This window comes from Zootoca vivipara, chromosome 14 (genome assembly GCF_965207765.1).
Source record: "Zootoca vivipara chromosome 14, rZooViv2.hap1.1, whole genome shotgun sequence".
In the NCBI taxonomy this organism is placed as follows: domain Eukaryota; kingdom Metazoa; phylum Chordata; class Lepidosauria; order Squamata; family Lacertidae; genus Zootoca; species Zootoca vivipara.
In genome coordinates this window covers 26,592,597-26,615,605 of record NC_142597.1, presented here as the reverse complement: position 1 = coordinate 26,615,605, position 23,009 = coordinate 26,592,597, and the positions used below count along the sequence as shown (strand labels likewise).

The window sequence follows — 23,009 nt, the reverse complement described above, 5'->3', positions numbered from 1 at the left end:
AAGCCAGCCAAAGTGGAATAAGCTTCAAGGCTGGAGAACCTGAGCCCCTCCAGATGTTGAACTACAGCCCCAGCCATTGTGTCCTGTTGGATGATGGAAGTTGTAGTCCGACAATGCCTGGAGGGCCACTCATTCACACACATCCTCCCCAACTGTCTACTGGGCAAAGTATAGAAAGCAGGGTGAAAACCTGCAACAGCCAAGTGACAATACAGTCAAGCTGAAATTGCAACGAAAAGAATTGCTAAAATTATGTAGCATTTATTTTGCTTTTAGTTTCTATCATGCCCCATATCGTATGCAACCTTCTGATAGGCCACAAGAAAAAAGATAAGCAAATTAAACCAATGCAATCTCCATCCCTAAAACATTGCAACCCTTTAGTCTGTTGTTTTATTTTAATACGAAATATGCAGACTGAATGATTGCTGTAAGGAAGATTGGGGAGAGGTACGTGCAACGTTTAATTTCAGAAGCAAGGCAGGCAGAGCTTAAAGCCTGCCTGAAACCAGTGCCCTTTAATTTAGAACCCCTTCATGGCAGAGATATATTGGGGTGGGCTTGTATGCAACTACGGTATTTAGTGTCAAAGACTCTCTGCACATGCTCAAAGGCACTCTTGCAACTTCACACCCACTAGGATTGAGCCTGGGCATTCCATGAGGGCTGACTCGTATTTCAAAGTAAATGCTGCTGATCTGACTGATGGAGCAATCTTGGCCTGGGCGGGGGGGGGGGTCACTCCTTGCTATGGATCCTTTGAACAGCTTGCTTGGGTACCTGGTTTCTTCTTTAAACCACTGAAATTCCGCTACAGGGACAGCTGAGGCTTCGCAGCGCAGGGTCCCCCTCTGGCCAACTGAGACGCCTGTGTTCTTGGCATTGGAGATGGACGGAGGATCTGCGGAGGGAAAGCAGGTCTGAGATTTTTTTAAAGCATCACTTCTGTCCTCTACCTCTGCCTAATTTCTACTACGCCTTGCTGTCTTCCGTGGGGTCAGCACACAAGGCTTTCACTCCCCCAGCAACTCCAGTGATGGAGTGGGCTATGCAGTGTGGCTGTTTGTTTGCCTTCCCCAGTCTGGAGCAGCCAAACACCAGTGCCAATTCAGCCATACATTTTTGAATCTAGGGAGATGAAGAGATGAAGAGTGTTATAGGAATTCTAAGGTCTCATATATATAAATCATATGTTCATAAATGCACCAGGCAAACACATACATAAATATATAAACCACATGTCTGAAACAGTACAGGAAAACAGTCCTAAAGCCATTTTGATGGTTTCAGTGACCTCTAATATTCCTCTGCAGTTTGGATGGAAATGGGAAAACCCTCCCCATTGTCTCTGTGCTCACAAATCCTGCATTTGTGTATGAATAGGGTAAGCCTGTAGGGACCCAGGTGGTGCTGTGGTTAAACCACTGAGCCTAGGGCTTGCTGATCAGAAGGTCGGCGGTTCGAATCCCTGTGACGGGGTGAGCTCCCGTTGCTTGGTCCCAGCTCCTGAACAACCTAGCAGTTCAAAAGCACGTCAAAATGCAAGTAGATAAATAGGAACCGCTACAGCGGGAAGGTAAACGGCATTTCCATGTGCTGCTCTGGTTTGCCAGAAGCGGCTTTGTCATGCTGGCCACATGACCTGGAAGCTATACGCCGGCTCCCTTGGCCAATAATGCGAGATGGGCGCGCAACCCCAGAGTCGGTCACGACTGGACCTAATGGTCAGGGGTCCCTTTACCTTTTTAGGGTAAGCCTGTAGGAACTAAGTATTTATCAACACAAAAGAATGGCCAGGCTGTCCAGGTAAACCCATTAACAGGTTTCCTGCCGGACAGGATTCTGCTGTAGACTGTCCCTTCTGTGATGTATGTATGATGTATTGGGGGGTGGTCTTGAGCTACAGAGCGGCAATTTTAAGGTCTATATAAGGGCTTGCACACCATTGTTCTGGGTTCCTCCTCCCTCCTGTGTGTGTGGGGGGCGGGATGAGCACCCTGTTGCAACGGTTTAATAAAGATCAGGCTTACTAGCTGCTTTGCTTCTCAATATTCTCTGGTTGGCCTCTGTTATTTTCTCCTACCGATAGAGAACCTACATAAATACTCTATACGGGCTCTTGGGTACCCCATAAGGGAAAGGGAGCAGTTTTTCTTACAACAAAGAGCAATGCAGATAAAGCTATAGGTTATCCCTATTCCTCATTAGGCTTTTGATGGGCTTAGCCAGGGGCAGCAATGGTACTGAATACCACTTGGTGGAAACTGCAGGAGAGCGCTCTTGTGCTCATATACCTGAAGGAGCGACTCCACCTCCATTGTTCAGCTCCTGAGGCCCAGCTCCGAGGGTCTTCTGGTGGTTCCCACACTGCAAGAAGTGAGGTTACAGGGAACCAGGCAGAGGACCTTCTCAGTAGCGGCACCCGCCCTGTGGAACGGCCTCCCGTCAGATGTCAAGGAAATAAAGAACTATCTGACTTTTAGAAGACATCTGAAGGCAACCCTGTATTGGGAAATTTTTAATGTTTAATGTTTTACAATTTTTTATGTGTTGTAAGCTGCCCAGAGTGGCTGGGGAAACCCAGCCAAATGGGCGGGGTATACATAATAAATTACTACTACTACTAATATTACTACTAATTTATTTCCTCCTTGCAGGTTTCCCACAGGCATCCAGGTGGCCGTTGTTGAGAACAGGATTATGCAGTCAGTGGGCCATTGGCCTGATCCAGCAGGCAGCTTTTTATATTCTTGCGGGCTTGAGCGTGCCTTTGTGGGAACTTCAAGATGTGGGGAAAGATTGCAAGCAACTGAGGGGTGGGCACCTATAGAGACAGGGTGCTGCGTGATAGGAATGTGTAAATTTATGCATGGCATGAAGAAAGTGGATATAGAGAGAAGCTTTTCTCCTCTCATAACACTAGAACTTGTGGGCATCCAGTGAAGCAGAATGTTGGAAGATTCAGGACAGATAAAAGAAAGGACTTCTTCACGTGGCACATAGTTAAACTATGGAACTTTCTCCCACAGGAGGCAGTGATGGTCACCAAGATAGATGGTGTTAAAAGAAGATTGGACAAAATTTATGGAGGAAGTGGCTGCCAATGGCTACTAGACATGATGGCTATGATTTGCCTTCACAGTTGGAGGCAGCAATGCTTCTATATACTAGCAACTGGAAACCACAGGAAAGGAAGGGTATGTTTATGCTCAAATTCTGTTTGCAGGTTTACCTCAAGCATTTGGCGTGCCACTGTGAGAACAGGATGCTGGATGAGCCCCCTTTGGCTTGATGCAGCACAGGCTCTGTTGCAATTGCTCTATAGGACTTCAGCTTTGCACGCCTGGTTTAAACAGAACATTCTGCCCAGCTGGCCCTGTGAGGGTGAACATGGCCCTACATTTCCACGTTCATCCCTAAGCCAACAACTCGCAGAGTCCTTTCTGTGCAATTAATATGACTGAATTCTCCTTTACGGATTTCTTTTAAACTGTTCAGAGACTCAGCGGAGCTGGAATCACCTCCGAAATGTCAAGAGGCTTCGGGGATGTGTCTGCTTTAAGAACTCAAAGTAGCCGGGCTCTGCATTGCTAGCCAAGCTCTTAAAAGAGCAAATTGTCCAGAGGGCCAAAAGGCTTGAAACATAATGAAATGTATATATATGATTTTCCTATATCAATTTAGCTGATATATATAAACTCCTGCGCTCTGCTTCTGAAAGGCGAGGATTTCTTAATGCACTGTGTGCAAGGTTAACCACCAAGATTCTCAGATTCTCTCTCTTTCTCCTCCACTCCCCCCTTTAAAAAAATTGAATTGCTCCTCAGGAAAGAAAGAAGAAAGCAATAGAGATAGAGAAGGGGGGGAGCTATTACAATTATTTCCATCTATAAATAGACTTTAAGAGGTTCTGGTGGAAATTGGCTGTTTTACTTTTGCGTGCATATATTTCTAGCTATTAAATCAGAATATGTGAATATACAACCTACTCATGTTTAGGATCCTTGGGGTGCAATTCTAGCCCAGCGTATCATGAAGATGAGCTGGTGGGATCTGCACATTCAGCTGAATGTGGAGGTGGGGTCATGAGCTGGTGCGGAAGTGAGTTCGATTAGAATCCCATTCTGCAATATGAGGATGAAAGCAATGGCAGGCCTCTCAGGATTGTTGTAAAGATCAGGGGGACAGTGGATGGAATAGGTTTTGAAAAGCACACAGGGGCATGGAATCCTTTTCAGACTGAGGTCAAAATTGCTCTGTGGACCTCCTTCCAGGGGCCACATGCCAATGGCATATAGGGCCAGGAGCAAAAATGGGTGTGGAAATAGATTTGCATATTACCTATGGAAGTCTCTCCTACAGGAGGCAGTGACTGTCACCAACTTGGGTGGCTTTAAAAAGGATTAGACAAATTCATGGAGGATGAGAGGGCTACCAGTGGCTACCAGCCATGATGGCTCTCCTATGTCTCTACTGTTGGAGGCAGTAAAGGTAAAAGGACCCCTGACCATTAGGTCCAGTCGTGACCGACTCTGGGGTTGCACACTCATCTTGCATTATTGGTCGAGGGAGCCAGCGTATAGCTTCCAGGTCATGTGGCCAGCATGACAAAGCCGCTTCTGGCGAACCAGAGCAGCACATGGAAACACCGTTTACCTTCCCGCTGTAGCGGTTCCTATTTATCTACTTGCATTTTGATGTGCTTTCGAACTGCTAGGTTGGCAGGAGCTGGGACCAAGCAACAGGAGCTCACCCCGTCACAGGGATTCGAACCGCCGACCTTCTGATCAGCAAGCCCTAGGCTCAGTGGTTTAACCCACAGCGCCACCTGGAGGCAGTAATGTTTCTGAATACCAGCTGCAGGAAACTGCAAGAGAGGAGAGTGCTCTTGTGCTGGTGGAGTTTCCACTGGGGCATCTGTTTGTCCCCTGTGAGAACAGGATGCTGGACTAGATGGGCCATTGGCCTGATCCAGCAGGCTTTTTGTTTGTTCTTAGTATGGCAAGCTCGGCACCCATAGGCTTCTGAAAATGTACATATAGACCCCTCTTCCTCCAGTCCAGCATGGTCATGGTTCAAGGACAAATTCCAGACAGGCAGAAGCACTCAAGGCATGACTTGCCTGGCTTGGTGAAGGGGCATGACTTAGGCAGAGTCCTGGTGGCCAAACAGAGAGGCTTGGCAGGCCACATTTGTCCCCCCGAAGCCTGTGGTTTCCAACTCCGGATGTAAGTGCAAGCCATTGTTATTCATAGGCAGGTGGGATACTTACAGTTTACGGTGACTTTGACTCTCCGGATATCAGGTGCGGCAACATCATTAACAGCGCTGCATTCATACTCCCCAGATTGGTCCCTGGTGATCCCCGTGATCTCTAAGTACTCATCATCACTCATAAATCCCTGACCTGGAAGAGAAGAAAAGGATAAAAGCTATGGCAGCCTTCCAGACCACCTTTGCTGCTGCAGTTTAAATTGTGCACTTTGAAGCAGTCCTCTCAACAGCACAGGTGGCCAGATCTGCAGGTGGGCCTCTCCACTGAACACCTGGAGCTTTTGAGTTGCTTTGACAAGCAATGCTGAGAATTCTTTTTGTTGCTGTTGTTGTCCCCCAATGCAACTCCTAGGGCTGTCAACTGATTAAATCATTTTTGTTGATTAACCATCTGCCCTTGTAATTGGTTACTCAATTAAATTTGCACAGATCTGCATTATTTCCAGTAACTTGGTAGGTGCCTTTCTTTAAGCATCAAAGGAAGTGTGAGATATACCTTACAACTTAATAAACAAATGCTTGTTGTTGGAAGGAAAAGACAGTTTTCATATATATATATATCCTCCGCTACAACAAAACACCAGACTTGGGAGCCTTAAAAATATAAATAGGCATGACCACAATTTTCTCTGCAACCAATTAAAATTGCCCTCACTGATTAAAATTGGTCTGCTACTTAATCACACACATTTCTAGTTGATTGATCTGCTGATTGAATTGTTAAAACTCAAGAGTATCTCAGGGTGTTGCTAAAGATGTGACTATAGATGACATGATGTGTAACACTTGAAACAACTTTCCTTGGTTTGAATGACAATCACTGGAAGCATAGATATTTCATTGGAATAAACTGATGGATACATGTTTCATCCTACCATAATGTCATGGACTGGCTCGATGCAAAGGAATGGTAGACGGCACCATCTGAGGAACCCCCAAAGGATGAAGGCTCAGAGCCAGGGGATTGGTGGTGGGACAATGGTTTGTGGTCAAAAGAGGGAGAAGACGGGGAGGAGGTATTAGAAGCCAAAGAGGTAACAATGTTTAGCGAGCAGGGAGAGTCTGTGGTTGAGAGCAGTCCAGAATTGGAACCCCCCTCTTACGCAAACTAATGATTTCAACTCTGCCTATGAAAATGGCTGAGGGGTTGTTTTCAAGGTTTTTTTATATCTATAGTTACTAAATTCTAAAAAGGAAAACAGAATTGATTTAAGGGGCAGGTGTCCTGCCACAATGGGCAAGCCTTATGTCAGAGGGAGCCTCAGAAGGCAGACAATGGAAGCCCAAGCTTTCAGATCATGCCTCCCCTTCAGTTGCAAACACAGTATCACGTAAAACCCCCCACAGGTTCTCGCGCTGGAGCAGCTTTGGTTAACAGCTGGTTTCCAGGTCTCAAACAGGAAGGAAAATAGAACACAGGCACAAGCATGAAAGCCTTGCCCATTCTTCTCCAGAAAAGACTCCCACAGTGAAACTGAAATGCCACCTGCTATTCCAGACATAATACAGGTGTTCCTGGTCCTGGCTACATACCTGTATCTTGTGGCACAACTCCCCCTCCCACCCATTGATTCACAATCCCACAAAGCTTTGTCAATAACACAAGGCTGCAAGGCTGCTGCTAACGCAGTACCACCCCAACCCCAACCCCGGCCATTGCCATAAATATGCTTTCATCCCAACCTAACAATCCTTCTATTTGAGTTGTGTTAGAGAGCTCAACCACTGATGCTTCAGTTTGGCCGTCATTTATGAAAAAATCAAAGAACCGAGCACATATGGATATTTTAGTTCTTTGTTTGCAATTCAATCTATTTGAAATTTAAAATTTTATTATGAATTGTTGTGGCACCATCACCATAATCAGCATATATGCAAAATAAAATAAAATAAGGAATTTAACATTTCAAAGCCTGGGAAAATAAACAGTGAGGTTGCCAGCGTGTATTTTCAGTGGTACACACAGGCTATGGAACTTGGTCTGGTAGCGATATCTTGGTCTGGTAGCAACATCAGGTGTGGGCAAGTAAAGATACAGCTGGGCCAAATGAGGACCAGCTGATAGTCAGAACTTTAAAGAACTACCGTGCCCTTTGCAGTACAGTCATACCTTGGATCCCGAATGCCTCATGAGTTGAACGTTTTGGCTCCTGAATGCTGCAAGCCCAGAAGTGAGTGTTCCGGTTTGCGAACATTCTTTGGAACCCACCCAAACATTCGATGGGGCTTCTGTGGCTTCTCATTGGCTGCAGGATTCCGTTTGACTTCCAAGGTATGACTGTATTGCATAGCCTTGCATATTTTATGGGGAAATGAGTGCAAACTTGCATATTTTTGGGAAAGCTGCATCCAAAAATGTGCACAATTCAGATGAGGAATTTTTGCTTTTTTTTTTGTTTTTCATAGTGTGTAATAATTGAGATAGAACAGACTTATTCTTGAATGTGCACAAAACTGAAAAGGGACAGAAATAAGCTGGTATGTCTATACCTCCTTGATATATGCAGCAGCAGAGAGATGATAAATACGGAGAATACGAGGTGACAGGGAAAGGGAGCCTGCATATGAGACTGTAAAGATGGAGGGGGGGGATAATAAGGAGAGGAGAAATATGAAGAGGAGAACGCCAGGCTCACTTTGCCAGAGACCCTTCCTTGTAATGATCCAATAATCCTGAGGTCATTACGGGCCTGCCCTATCCTCCAGTTGATCTCTATAAAAGATAATTGGAAGTGTAAGAAAATAGATTCGACGAGCTGGAGACAGAAATACATAAATAACGGAGGTGATTTCTTTTTGGTGCAGAAGGAGCCCCGGGAAGAGATAAGCTCGGCTTGCTACATTAGTGAGATAAGAATCTACAGGGATACAAATGGGGACTTTCAGAAGGAGGCGGCATGACAGACACACTACCATCAATCATGGGAGGCTGGAATCACATCCAGAGCGTGGATCGCTCTGCAGAAGCAGGTCAAGCCAGCGTCACCCAAGTGGGCAGGCATGCCCTGTGCTCCCATGCTATGCATCTCCTGCAGATATTATTCCTTCCAGTAAACAGTATTTTCAAGGAAGATGCTTCTGCTCCTTCAGGCAGGGATGTGTGAAGCTTTCAGAGATGTCACCCATATTACTGGATCTCTTTTGGTCTTCTCTTAGAATTCTATGTGCCTTACCTTTCACGTTATTTGTTTTTACTTCTGATGGATTTACTTAGAGCGCTTGTACAGCCAAAATGATCCTGGAGTGACTTATATACAACAGGAGTCACACGCCGGGGGTGGCCACTGTGAGAATAGAATGCTGGACTAGATGGGCAATTGCTCTGATCCAGGAGGTTATTATGTTATTACTGTGCAGCACCGAGACTGATTGTCATCACATGATGAAAGCTGGATTCTGCACCAGGCCTGCTCTGCCCACCTCCTCACTCCTGAAATGCCCCATTTTGGGGGGTTTCTGTTGGCTACTGTCAAAGAACTAGCCGCTTGTGGAAGTTCATTGCAGAATTCCTTACAAAAGGAGCTTCTCTACTGGTGTGAGTGGGCAAAGGGGAGGGGAGGAGGGACACCTCTGCTTCATCAAGTTCCTCCCCTTGCCACACCCAGCAGATCAGGGCTTTGGGTTGGTGTGCCCAGCAGCTGGAAGGCACTATGACACATCTCCCTTGATGCATAGTGATCAAGAGACAACAAGCCAAATGACACACACGCTCTGGTGAACAGGCTTAGAGGTCCCTTCTAATGTGTGAAGAGACGGTAGACTGCCTCCTTCACCCCAGAAATATATATATATATAGAGAGAGAGAGAGAGAGAGGGAGAGAGAGAGGGAGAGAGAGAGAGAGGGAGGGAGAGGGAGAGGGAGGGAGAGAGATGAGCACCATATGAAATATTCCCCTTTGTCAAGAACTGCAGCTTGAGTTTCACAACACTGGAGTTAATGAAAAGTGTGATAACCCCGGCGTCTCATTTTGCCATAATTAATGCAAGCAATTGGATTGTGCTGGAGTCATCCTGATTTGGAGAAAGCACCCCAGGGCCACTGTCTTACTGGCTAGCACTTCAATGAAGCAGTTTGTTGTGTTTGATTTAGACTGTGGTTGAGAGCATGGTTGGCACAGCTCCCTCCTCCTCTTTACTGTCCAAGATGCAATCAAGGACATCAGTATATCGCTGCCTTGCCACATGTGGTGGTGTTCAAGGGTGTGCTGTACGTCCACCCTTTATAGCAGCTCAGGGCAGCCCTCCTCGTGAGAAGCGTGGGTGGGAAACACTACTGGCAGCAAGGGATCCATCCCAGCAAGGAAATGCAGATTTCTATGTATTTTGCAATGCAGTTCTCCGGCCAATTAATGTGTACACAAAGGCTTATAGTGGGGGTAAAGTGTGCATGAACAGGAGAACCTCTTTGGCAGAGTAGGTTGCATGCCTATGTGGCTCCCCAAGTGAAATTGCATGGAGAGAGTGACGGAGAATAGAAACAGAGATTTCTAGATCATGAGTTGGGGAGGCCATAGGCCAGGGCCCGTCTCCTGCTTTTATAAGACATGAAGTCTTGTCCTCCAACTGGGGCAAAGATTGTGGCAAGGACAGTCCCTTTCCACAAAGAATACTGCAGCATGTCCGACAGTGCTGAGCACACCAATCTTTTCTTGCCTAATCCTGCAGGTTCCACAGGAGAGCCTTTGACACAGCAGGATTATTTATCTGACTGCGCATTAGGCCTACCCACTCAGCAGTATAATAATGATGCTAATTAACAGTGTTCGTTAATATCTTTAAATTACCTGTGTTAGCTCCCAGGCAAAACAACCCAGTAGTGACAGTGGTGGCACGGGCCCATTTGCATCGGCGACTGACATTATGTTCATTTCACAGTTCATTAGAATGCTCTGGAGTGATACTGTCCCCAAATTGCAAGCTAATCTGAAAGAGTGAGGCCTGCTGTCTATTGGGTGCACGCAGAAGAGTTCATCCTCAACAAAGAGGTGAGCGTAGAGAAATTGGAAGGGCATCTTCCATTTGTTCTAGCTTTACGCTGTGGTCTCCAGGCAATTCTAAAGGGTGCCTTGTTCCCTCCTGGACTGTGCTTGTTAGGGTGAATCTGTCAGTATTGGTTTATCCTGGTTTCTCATTTTTTCCTATCTTGAATTCAGTTCTCCACATTTCTGCAGAACATCAATAAATGTGACATTAATAAATAATATGTATAATCTAAGCTGGTTCCAAAGGTATTGCTTTGCTTTCCTTTGGGCCATATCAGTGTGGCTAAGAGGGAAGTCTTGCCATCTGGGCAAGCAAGGACCTCCAAATACACTGTCCAGGCTTGCGCTCCAGGGAGGTCACTTTGGTGCTGTTAACACAGTGTTTTGACTTCACCCCTGGAGGCACAGTCCATTGTCTTTTGAGACAGACAGACAGATGGTTTGTTTGGTTGGAAAACTGCATTGCAAAATTCAGAGCCGTTGGACATTTCAAGGCCAGTCCTTTTACCCAGTTTGAGCCTCCACATATTTTCTTTTTTCCTTCTTCTAACACATGAAGAAAGCTAGAATGTTGGATATATGTACATACAGATATTGCAGGCTGGTGGCTGGAATGGTTGCCATCAGGGCTCAGATGTAGACAGCAGACAGAGTGGGGATATGGAGTTCATTCAGAGCCAAGAGGCCAAGCCAGGAGCCAGAGTCAAAAGACCTGCTGGGGTGCACCAGAGTGAGGAAGAGTGTTGTTGTTGTTCAAGCAATGTCCTGGCCCAACCTAATTGCCTCTTCTTATCTAGGAAAGGTCATTGGTGATGCCTGGATGGGCAGGGCCAGTCCAGTACTTTGTTCCAAACCCACAGCTCTGGCAACTCAGCTTCACACAGGGCCAAGCATCCCCATCTCTAGCCCCAGCATCCCTCAAAGTGGTAGTGTCATTCTTATTGAACTGGAATGGCTTTAAAGATGGATTTGATAAATTCATGGAGGAGAGGGTTGTTGGTGGCTGCTCCACAGTTGGAGGCAACAATTGTTCTCAATACCAGTTGCTGGAAACCATAGGAGCGGAGAGGGCTCTTATGTCTGAATTCTGCATGCTGATTTCCCACAACTGTTTGGCCACTGTGAGGACAGGATGCTGGACTAGATGGGCCATTGGCCTGATCCAGGAAGCTCTTCTTATATTCTTATGCTCTGATTGGAAGGTCAGAAATCATAGTTTGCAATGTGATCTGAATGAGGAACTTGCTGGGTCATCGATACCATTCTATACAGCTGAACTGTTCTCAAAGAATCTGAGTCTTTCACTTGACACAAATTGCTAGCCCTCCTGGAACTCTTCCAGTTCCAAGTCGAACTAGCAACATCGTTAATCAACAAGGATTCATCATGTGGCCCTCTCCTTCCAGAATCCCTTGCAGAAAGGCAAATAGTTCTCATGCCCCCCTCCCTCTGAGGATGAGATGAGACACAAGGGCCCAGACCCCGTGTGCTTAACAAATCAGAAGGCAATTCATCTCCCGGAGAAAACAAGTGATATTTACATTATTAAATCACAATTACAAAGCAAATCAGCTGCAGAAAGAAAGGAGCCCATTTTCATCAATTATTACTGAACTGAACGTAATTTTTCAATCACAGCCAGATTGTAAATGGATGCTTCTGTGCAGCCAGAACTCTTTCACCATCATATTTACTAATCAAGTATTAACTTCTTGGAATTACGAATGACATTGTGGAAAGAAAGTAGGCAAATGGTAAGGGGGAGCTGGGGGGGGGACATGAGGAGAACGCGAAAAAGATGCAATTGTACTAATTACAAAAAAAGTAAAATTAGGCATGACAAGCACTTCAGTGATAGGACAATGAGATATCTCTTGGGCCAGAATTAAAAGGGAGTGGGGCATTGAGCTCCTTGCTTCTGACTTGGGTGAAAAGTAGATGTTGCCAGCTCACTGAAACAGACAGAAAAAGCAGAGACAAAGTGTATTTAATTTATTTATTATTGTGTTTCTATCCCACCTTTCCTCCTGCGAAGAAGGTTAAGCTGAGAGGCAATGAATTGGTTCAAGGTCACCTGGTAAGCTTCATGGCTGAGTGGGGATTTGAAACCCTCCCCGGACTCCCAGGTCCTAGTCCAAAACTCTAACCACTACACCATACTGGTTCAAATTGTATGTGAGTAGAAATCGACTCTGTTAAAATATACCGGATGAGCATTTTCAATATACATGGAAAACTACCTGCTTTGCTCTGTAAGCATTATGTTACAAGCAACATGTTTTTCACTTAAATTGACATATAAAAATAAACAGTAAAAATACATGTGAAGGGTCTCCTCAGAGCACATTATTATTGTTATTATTATTATTATTATTATTATTAGTCATTTTTGCCATGGCAACTCAAGGTGACTTACAATATTTTAAGCAAAAAACAAACACATGCAAATATTAAAACCAGCATAAAAATCTAAATGATATATCTACAAGACAATTCTACATTAAAGTATCCCACAACATAACCACACCACACATACTGCAGTATTACTTCAATCATAATTACCTACCCAATACTGCAGAAAACAGCTCCCAAGTCAGCTAAAGAATGTCTTTCTTTTTATAGAAAGTGTTGATGTTCCTAACTTGGATACATGCCATGTTTTACGGAGCCAATGGACATAACGCCTGTAAAATTTCCATTTAGCTGTAATAAGCATTTTTCTTTTCTTTCTCTGCCATGATCAACATTGTCTCTATAAATTGATAATTACACTTATTAACTGAATCTTTAATACAGCCAGTAGGAACATGTCTAATTTTAATGGAATTATATGCTTAAGAAAGCTGACAACGTCTGTATAGTAGCCCTCAGGTTTTTTTAACATTCCCACCAAAGATATGTAGCTGGGGAAACCTTACCACAGCTCCAGAAATGTCAAAATACTTTTCAATGGTGTGAAGCTAATTTCAGCTTGAGTGCTAATATGAGCAATGGATTCCAGAAGTTCATTCTGCAGGCCGTTCCTGTCGCACTCTGAGAACATGAGCGTGAATTTCAAGTCATTAGTCACTTAGTTTGGAAGTTCTTACAGGGAAGTTAAAACAGCCCATTGAAAGGCAAGCAGTGTCTCTCTCTGTTGAATGTCTCAGGGTGGCCTCATCTCTCATCACAATTCATCGAGCAAATCATTACCAGCAGCCAAGGCTGTCTGCCAAGCCAATGAGATGCACCAGTGATTCCTTGCTGAGCCACTAAGATTGATATCCCACCAGAAACACCTGAAGTGACTCTAAAGATGGATTAGTCATCAGCGACTTCAGCCCTATTGCCACGACAATGTGTATGGAGATGATAGAGAAGGGGCTTATATCATCATGATGATAGGTGATCGGAAGACCTCGGGGAGGAAAAAGGAATCTGAAGTGGGAAGCGGTGAAAATGCAAAAACAAACAAACGAACAGAAACCAACCTAGCAAGGGAAGTGAGGAACCATCCATCAGACTTCACCTAGATATCTCTCTATTCATTTTCTCTCTCCATTCCTCTTATCTCCCAATTCTCTCTGCCTCACCTCCTTTGGCACTACTGGTTCCATTTCATTTGTAAGGGAAGCATTTAACCACATGAGCAGAATGAATTCACAGAGCAGCCATACCCTGGGCCATTCCACACTGAATTCACCCACCCACCCCCTCCATACACGAACAACTACAAGCCATGATTCCATTCCCATCAGAATTCAAGTATTGCCATCTCCTTCACATCACACATAATTTTCCACACTTACGGATGCATTATTATTATTATTTCCATAAATATATTACAAAGCAACACAATAAACAAAGATGTATGGTTTGGTGAACTTCTTCCTGAAGCACAGGTCATGGTCAAGCTTGAGCATTCTCATGACTGTGAGTATTAATATGAAACTGTTCAGCTCTTGGGAATCCAATATGGTGTATGATGGGCTTCAGGGTAGATGACAGCTCAGTGAAAGAGCATGTGCTTTGCATGCAGAAGGTGCTGGTTTCAATTCCAGGCATCTCTGGAAAAGACTCCTGCCTGAAATCCTGAACAGCTGCTGAGAATATAGGCAATACTGGACTTGACAGATCGATGGTCTGACTAGATATAAGTGATTTCCCTATGTCCCTGTCCAAAATGGCAGCGAACTCTTTATGCGTTGATGATTTTTAAAATGCCAAAAAAAGAGAGAGATGTTTGTCATGGGCTTCTGTAGCAGCAAAACGGGCTCACCTTTAAAATATGACTTTCACAACTATGATAATTTTTAAAATTTGCCACTACCGTGCAAGTTCCATGCAATGCCAAAAAGGTTTCAGGGGGGGAAAGTTTGCCTCTGAATGGAAAATCTGTCATGTTTCAAAAGTCAATTGCAATCAGCCATAGCTTATATAAGATCACCCAATACTTGAAAAGTTATATTGAATAGCTATCAAAACTCAAACCTCCCCCACTGACTCTGAAGCAAAAAAAACAAAACATGAGCGAGCACAATGGGAGCATGAGCTTACCGCTCAGAAGCTGCTGCCTTCTGTAATTGCTCAAACAAACAAAGGTTAACTTGGGTACTTCTTCTTGTATAAGAGGGTCAGCGGTGCACATGAACTGTCATTTGCAAAGGGAAAGGATGGCCGAGCAGAGATGAACAACTGCAGAGAGCCCATTATAGAAACAAAAGCAACTCAGAACTAAGTGGTGCAGTGTCTCTCCTGGCACATAGTGATTATCAGTCATTATCATTTATTTGGGGCTGAATATGCTGCCTATTTTACTCTTTTATGAAGGATGCTGATAACTTCTATTAGCAAACCAAATCAGCAAGTATTGTTATTGTTCTCTACAGGTATCCTAAACTCCCAGCATCACTGAATACCCCAGAAAAGATGGGCAAGCCCATATGGCGCATTCTGCATTGTAGATGCTACATTGAGCCCGAGGTTGGACTAGATGACCCCCAATACCTCTTACAATTTATTATTCTATGAGAAGGGGAGAGAGGAGAGAGACATAAATCATCTGCTTCAAGTGCACCTGCATGTCTCTCTCACTATCTAGTTCTGGATTCAGAGATTAAAAAGCTGTATCCTTGGGAACTGGCAAAAAATAAAAATAAAAAATCACAGCAAGACTTCATTTGCCATGCATCATAACCTCTCAGACAATCTCTCCACCCCTATGCAGCATGAGGACAATATATCTTAATTAGCTGGGCCCAACCCAGGCACCTAGGATGTAGTTAGTCAGCCACTGTGAAATGGCTCTTGCTACGGAAGGAACGGACTGCTCCGTTGTGGCTTGTTAATGAGGTGTTTACAGGAAGTCAAACGGTGCCTTTGTAGGATCCCCGGGTACCTGAAGTTCCAAACAAAGAAGGAGCCATGGACAGAGGAAAAAACACATACACCACCTTTGAGTTCCTTGGAGGAAAAAGTTGGGATATAAATGCAGGGAACAAATAAAGAAATGAAATATCTGTGCCAGGAAAAAAAGCTTCACTTTTTGGTATACTTTTGGTATTTCCCAAAGCTGTTACTGGAGTATCAAAACACACACCTGTAAATCAACCTGAAGCTCTGTGTGCACATTGGTGACCTGAAAATGATGGCGATGGCCTGTCTTTGGAGGCTGCACAACATTTAGCACAGATGGGAAAGCATGAGAAACGGAGGGCAAGCAAATCTGCCAAACACCAGAGAATATTCCCAAAAATAACCATTTCCAGCTGAGTTGGAAAGTGGAGGGTTGGCATGTTGAATGAGTGCAGTGGAATGGGACCCCAGTTAATACGTCAAAGGCCAAAGCATTTTGTAAACCAGCCCAATGGTGCCATGGGGGGGGGGATGTGCTGAGTAACTCCCATTTCATGTCAAGATGCTCAACCACTGTCCCACCAATACCTCCAGAGTATGGCAGCTGGTCAGTGGATGAGAGCTGTAGTCTAAAAACATCTGGAAGACACCATGTTGGCATAAACTTTCCCTGTTGTTTGGCTCTTGCTTATGGATATCAGTAGTTCCTATTCATACTCACTTAACCAGTTCCATCTCTCACTGGAGCACCCATCAAAGAGAGTCAGTGGTAGTGTAGTGGTTAAAGTGTCGGACTAGGACCTGGGAGACTAGGGTTCAAATCCATCACTCAGCTAAGCAGCTCACTGGGTGACATTCCACCAGTCACTGCCTCTCATCATAGCCAATCTCACAGCATTGTTGCAGGGCTTAAATGGGGATCCGGAGAGACAAGGAGCTCGAGCTTCTTGGGGAAAAGGGGTGGGATAGAAATGCAACAAATAATAAATGTGTTCAGGTTACATATTATGAAAGTTGAAGGGATATGAGCTGAGGTGTTGCTCATGTGGGATGCTAGCCCATTGTTATCTCAAGGGGTTTCAGCTGAAGGGATATTACAAAGGCTTATATATCTGCAGATGAGAAGCTCAGAACAAAATGAATAGCTCAGGGTGGCCGCCTGCCTAAAGGAGATCTCAGAGCGCTGCAAATGCTGAAACAAAACTTCATCAAGCAACGTTCCCCTGCAGCCCACGAAGAGAAATAACTTTTAAAATTAATGCTTTGGAAAAGCCACCCTAATGCATCTCAATTATCAGCAAAGAAACTGCTTGGGAAGTGAGTGTGGCGAGTTATTTATTTTCATAACTCTTAACAAAAATATTGTAAAGAAAAGAAAAGAAAAGAAAAGAACCCCAGAAATTCCAAGGTCTATAATTTGGAGAGCTTTTTTTTTTCTTCTCAAGAGCACAAACACACACGCCCCCTTTTTTATTCATCTAGATGAATCCCTAGGGATGTGTGAAAATCATCCTTTTATATCTGCAAATACTATTCCAGCTTTCTGCATGCTGGCATATTCATGAGACTTTACGGCAAAAGCAGAACTTATGCAAAACGGGCCTCACCCTACATGTGCTGCAAGAGGACATACAGCAGCAGAGATCCAAACCATCATATGTTTGATTGTTTTAATCACACACCATGTTCCCTATTCAGAAGCACAGAAAGGCATAAAAATTAATGCAGATCTGAATTACCGTTGCAAGCTCAAAATGTCTTAATTGCACAGCCGCTTGCATAATTATAGCACTGCTTTGTTTGCAGATCCAACAAGAATATTCTGAAACCTCTTACCTGTTTGGGACGCTTAACTGCAACATAAAATACTAGCCTGGCCACTTTTCTCCTCTCTGCTTGCATGGTTTAGTCTTACATCCCAACCAGAGATTGTGGCTTGCTTTACTCCAGACAAACTATGATTTGTAGCTAAGGTTTCTTCTTATATTCTTAACCATGGTTTGTTGGCATGAAACAAACTTTGTTTCCTAGCATGGGCATAATACTAAGCCAAGGATAGCACACTAGCCAGAAGAAAAACAGACCAAAATGGCGCATTCATGGGCAAACAGATAACTGTGGTCACAAGGCCACTGTTTCCTCTTCATAGGGGTGGACAAATCTATCAGTTGTGGTTTCTCATTTCCCCAATCTGTTACACACATTTATGCAGCAATTTCTGATTCTTTGTCTTAAAGAAAAAATCCTCATGAAAAATTGACAATTCATTGTGAATTTCTCCCAATAAACACATTTCTGTTTGCAGTTTTGACCAACACACATTTTTTTGCAAGGATTTCCCCATAATGACCGCTCCACACATCAATGGGGGCGACTTTTGCATGGTTGCGCACAGCCCCCTGATCCCAGAGGCGACTCCCTCGTAGTTCAGGGCTGGCACCGCCTTCCCAGGTAGGATGCCAGGGGTCTCCGCCTACCCAAGCCTAGCGTCCAATCCTGCCTGGGGAGATGTTGTCAGGGGATGGCCAGGTAAGGGGAGGGACTGTCCAGCTTACACAATAGAATTTGAATCTTACCTCCAAGCACCAGTTGGTTCCAGAGCTTCTCCCACCCTCCACACCCTCATTCAAGTTCTTTTGCAGGTTAACCTTTTCTCTACAGGTTCACAGGCGCTGCTACATCAAGGCCGCTGTTGAAGGGTCGGAAAGGAATTTTCCTGCATTGGCAGGTTTCGCCTTTCCCGTAGCAAGACTTTGGCGGTGTCAGGCCTTGGGCGGAATTCTTTGGCGATTCTCCTAGAGGGAGGGGCGTGAGGCGGAGACCTCACTCCCTTTGCAGCAGCAAGATCGGGGTATTGGGGGAAGCCTTGACCATGCCAATAGGCGTCATCACTTCCAGCGGCGGCAAACAGGGGGCAGGCTCTCTCTGCTTGAACATATGTTCTCCAGAGCCAGCTCCAACCCCCATACATGTGGATAACCCTGATGCCTCCCAGAACCCCGGCTGGGGACTGGGAAGGATAACGGTGAATGCCTGAGCCAAGGTCTCCCTACATCTGAATCTTAATAAAGTTGTGGCCAATTTGAATCCCATAGCACATTGTTATGCGTCTTTATTCCACTCAGCGGGTCGCCTGGGGGTTTGGGGGACTCCGCCCAGGGCCGTCTCAAGCAGGTCGGGTGCCCTGGTGCCGTGGTGCGGAGATTGCTCTGACGCCCCCGCCCTGGTGGGCAGGCGCAGCGCACAGCCTGACTTTCGTGCGGCTTTGCCGCGCAGAGCCCCCCTGCCAGTCCGATGCCCGGGTGCCCTGCGCCACCGAGGCTACCCCTAGAGCCGGGCCTGACTCCGCCTGTCCATGCAATATAATGCATTTTTGTGTATCATTTTCTGTAATATATGCAATTTTTGCAGTCACCCCTAATATATGCATCACTTTGCACATTGGTTTGCTGGAGAACTGCATTGCAAAATTTGGAGAAGTGCAAATTTTGAAGAATAGTTGTGTTTTGGTTTCCATGCTGGTTCGAGAAGTGTGAATTAGGGAGTTTCTCATTAAAATATACAAACAAACATAAAAAAGGTTTCTACTGCATTCCTACATCTTCAAGATTCGAAAATACCAATAGAGATCCCTAAATTTCCACTTCCATTACATAGTTTTAATCTTACTATCTACATGTCGACATGTGTATGTGCAACTCTCATACCAAAACAGGGGCCCTGCACTCTTGACTAAATGTACCCAGAAAGTTCCACCAGAGACAACACAGAGGATGCTTCCTGGTGTGTTTATTGGCAGGCAAACATAAATTGATGAAGTACTCTCAGGTCCTGAGTGAATTGTAACTGGTTAATGGGAACATATAACAGCTATGAGCTATGCCATGCAGGGCCACCCAAGATGGACAGGTCATAGTGGAGAGTTTTGACTAAACGTGATCCACCTGGAGAAGGAACTGGCAAGCCACTCCAGTATCCCTGCCAAGAAAACTCCATGGACAAAGACAACAGGCATATAAAAGTTATGACGCTGGAAGATGAGCCCCTCAGGTCGGAAGGCGTCCAACATGCTACTGAGGAAGAGCGGAGGACAAGTACAAGTAGATTCAGAGCTGATGAAGCGGCTGGGCCAAAGCCGAAAGGACGCTCAGTTGCGGATATGCCTGGAAGCGAAAGGAAAGTCCGATGCTGTAAAGAAAAATATTGCATAGGAACCTGGAATGTAAGAACCATGAATAGAGGTAAGCTGGATGTGGTCAAAAATGAGATGACAAGAATAAATATCGACATCCTGGGCATCAGTGAACTAAAATGGAAGGGAATGGGCGAATTCAGTTCGGATGACTATCATATCTACTACTGTGGGCAAGAATCCTGTAGCAGAAATGGAGTGGCCCTCATAGTCAACAAAAGAGTGGCAAAAGCTGTAATGGGATGCAATCTCAAAAATGACAGAATGATCTCGATACGAATCCAAGGCAGACCTTTTAACATCACAGTAATCCAAGTTTATGCACCAACTACCGGTGCTGAAGAAAGTGAAATTGACCAATTCTATGAAGACCTACAACACCTTCTAGAAATGACACCAAAGAAGGATGTTCTTCTCATTACAGGGGACTGGAATGCTAAAGTAGGGAATCAAGAGATAAAAGGAACAACTGGCAAGTTTGGCCTTGGAGTTCAAAATGAAGCAGGGCAAAGGCTAATAGAGTTCTGTCAAGAGAACAAGCTGGTCATCACAAACACTCTATTCCAACAACACAAGAGACGACTCTACACATGGATATCACCAAATGGACAGCATCAAAATCAGATTGATTATATTCTCTGCAGCCAAAGATGGAGAAGCTCTATACAGTCAGCAAAAACAAGACCTGGAGCTGACTGTAACTCAGATCATCAGCTTCTTATAGCAAAATTCCAGCTTAAACTGAAGAAAGTAGGAAAAACCACTGGGCCAGTAAGATACAATCTGAATCAAATCCCTTATGAATACACAGTGGAAGTGAGGAACAGGTTTAAGGATTTAGATTTGGTGGACAGAGTGCCTGAAGAACTATGGATGGAGGCTCGTAACATTATACAGGAGGCAGCAATGAAAACCATCCCAAGGAAAAGGAAATGCAAGAAAGCAAAATGGCTGTCCAACGAGGCCTTACAAATAGCGGAGGAGAGGAGGCAAGCAAAATGCAAGGGAGATAGGGAAAGATACAGGAAACTGAATGCAGATTTCCAAAAAACAGCAAGGAGAGACAAGAGGGTCTTCTTAAATGAGCAATGCAAAGAAATAGAGGAAAACAATAGAATGGGGAAAACCAGAGATCTGTTCAAGAAAATTGGAGATATGAAAGGAACATTTCGTACAAAGATTACCATAATCAAGGACAAAAGTGGTAAGGACCTAACAGAAGCAGAAGACATCAAGAAGAGGTGGCAAGAATACACAGAGGAATTATACCAGAAAGATATGGAGATCTCGTACACCTCAGGTAGTGTGGTTGCTGACCTTGAGCCAGACATCTTGGAGAGTGAAGTCAAATGGGCCTTAGAAAGCATTGCTAATAACAAGGCCAGTGGAAGTGATGATATTCCAGCTGAACTGTTTAAAATTTTAAAAGATGATGCTGTTAAGGTGCTACACCCAATATGCCAGCAAGTTTGGAAAACTCAGCAATGGCCAGAGGATTGGAGAAGATCAGTCTACATCCCAATTCCAAAGAAGGGCAGTGCCAAAGAATGCTGCAACTACCGCACAATTGCGCTCATTTCACACGCTAGCAAGGTTATGCTTAAAATTCTACAAGGCAGGCTTAGGCAGTATGTGGACCGAGAACTCCCAGAAGTGCAAGCTGGATTTCGAAAGGGCAGAGGAACCAGAGACCAAATAGCAAACATGCGCTGGATTATGGAGAAAGCTAGAGAGTTCCAGAAAAACGTCTACTTTTGCTTCATTGACTATGCAAAAGCCTTTGACTGTGTCGACCACAGCAAACTATGGCAAGTTCTTAAAGAAATGGGAGTGCCTGATCACCTCATCTGTCTCCTGAGAAATCTCTATGTGGGACAAGAAGCTACAGTTAGAACTGGATATGGAACAACTGATTGGTTCAAAATTGGGAAAGGAGTACGACAAGGTTGTATATTGTCTCCCTGCTTATTTAACTTATATGCAGAATTCATCATGCGAAAGGCTGGACTAGATGAATCCCAAGCCGGAATTAAGATTGCCGGAAGAAATATCAACAACCTCAGATATGCAGATGACACAACCTTGATGGCAGAAAGCGAGGAGGAATTAAAGAACCTTTTAATGAGGGTGAAAGAGGAGAGCGCAAAATATGGTCTGAAGCTCAACATCAAAAAAACCAAGATCATGGCCACTGGTCCCATCACCTCCTGGCAAATAGAAGGGGAAGAAATGGAGGCAGTGAGAGATTTTACTTTCTTGGGCTCCTTGATCACTGCAGATGGTGACAGCAGTCACGAAATTAAAAGACGCCTGCTTCTTGGGAGAAAAGCAATGACAAACCTAGACAGCATCTTAAAAAGCAGAGACATCACCTTGCCGACAAAGGTCCGTATAGTTAAAGCTATGGTTTTCCCAGTAGTGATGTATGGAAGTGAGAGTTGGACCATAAAGAAGGCTGATCGCCGAAGAATTGATGCTTTTGAATTATGGTGCTGGAGGAGACTCTTGAGAGTCCCATGGACTGCAAGAAGATCAAACCTATCCATTCTTAAGGAAATCAGCCCTGAGTGCTCCCTGGAAGGACAGATCGTGAAGCTGAGGCTCCAATACTTTGGCCACCTCATGAGAAGAGAAGAATCCTTGGAAAAGACCCTGATGTTGGGAAAGATTGAGGGCACTAGGAGAAGGGGACGACAGAGGACAAGATGGTTGGACAGTGTTCTCGAAGCTACCAACATGAGTTTGACCAAACTGCGGGAGGCAGTGCAAGACAGGAGTGCCTGGCGTGCTCTGGTCCATGGGGTCACGAAGAGTCGGACACGACTAAACGACTAAACAACAACAGGTGTAAACTAAATATGAAAACTAAAACGGAACTAAATTACAATTACAATTAAAAGAGGTTATTGAGCTTCTATTAGGGCTGAGTCAACAGCTCCTCATGATAGGGTTATACTTTTGTTGATTTCAAAAACCACCTCTCCATTCAATTGCTTTTTGGTAAATGCCTGTGGAAATGTTTGCCTGTTCTCATCCAGATTTCATTTTGTGCCACATTTCCAGACACAGATCTAGACTTTAAAGCTCCATGTCCAAGCACTGCTTGTTGTTGTTTGTCCTGGAGCTTTCCCTGCAGAAACTCATGTTTTACAACTGAATTGTGGCTCGTGGTCATTGAATTTGTCAAATGCTTTTTTTCAAAGAATCAGCATGGTATAGTGGTTAAG

General features: G+C 44.6%; 1 protein-coding gene across 7 annotated transcripts in view; it reads right to left on the bottom strand.

Annotated features, from left to right (window-relative positions):
* Positions 1–23,009, bottom strand: part of OPCML (opioid binding protein/cell adhesion molecule like) — a 775,348-nt gene that overhangs the window by 20,305 nt on the left and 732,034 nt on the right. For all 7 annotated transcript variants that reach the window (XM_088658030.1, XM_088658031.1, XM_088658032.1 and 4 more), the window contains 2 exons: positions 5,273–5,407; positions 781–901 (listed from right to left, as the gene is read on the bottom strand). In XM_088658030.1, coding sequence (XP_088514156.1) covers positions 781–901; positions 5,273–5,407 — 256 coding nt within the window. The remainder of the gene's footprint in view (positions 1–780; positions 902–5,272; positions 5,408–23,009) is intronic.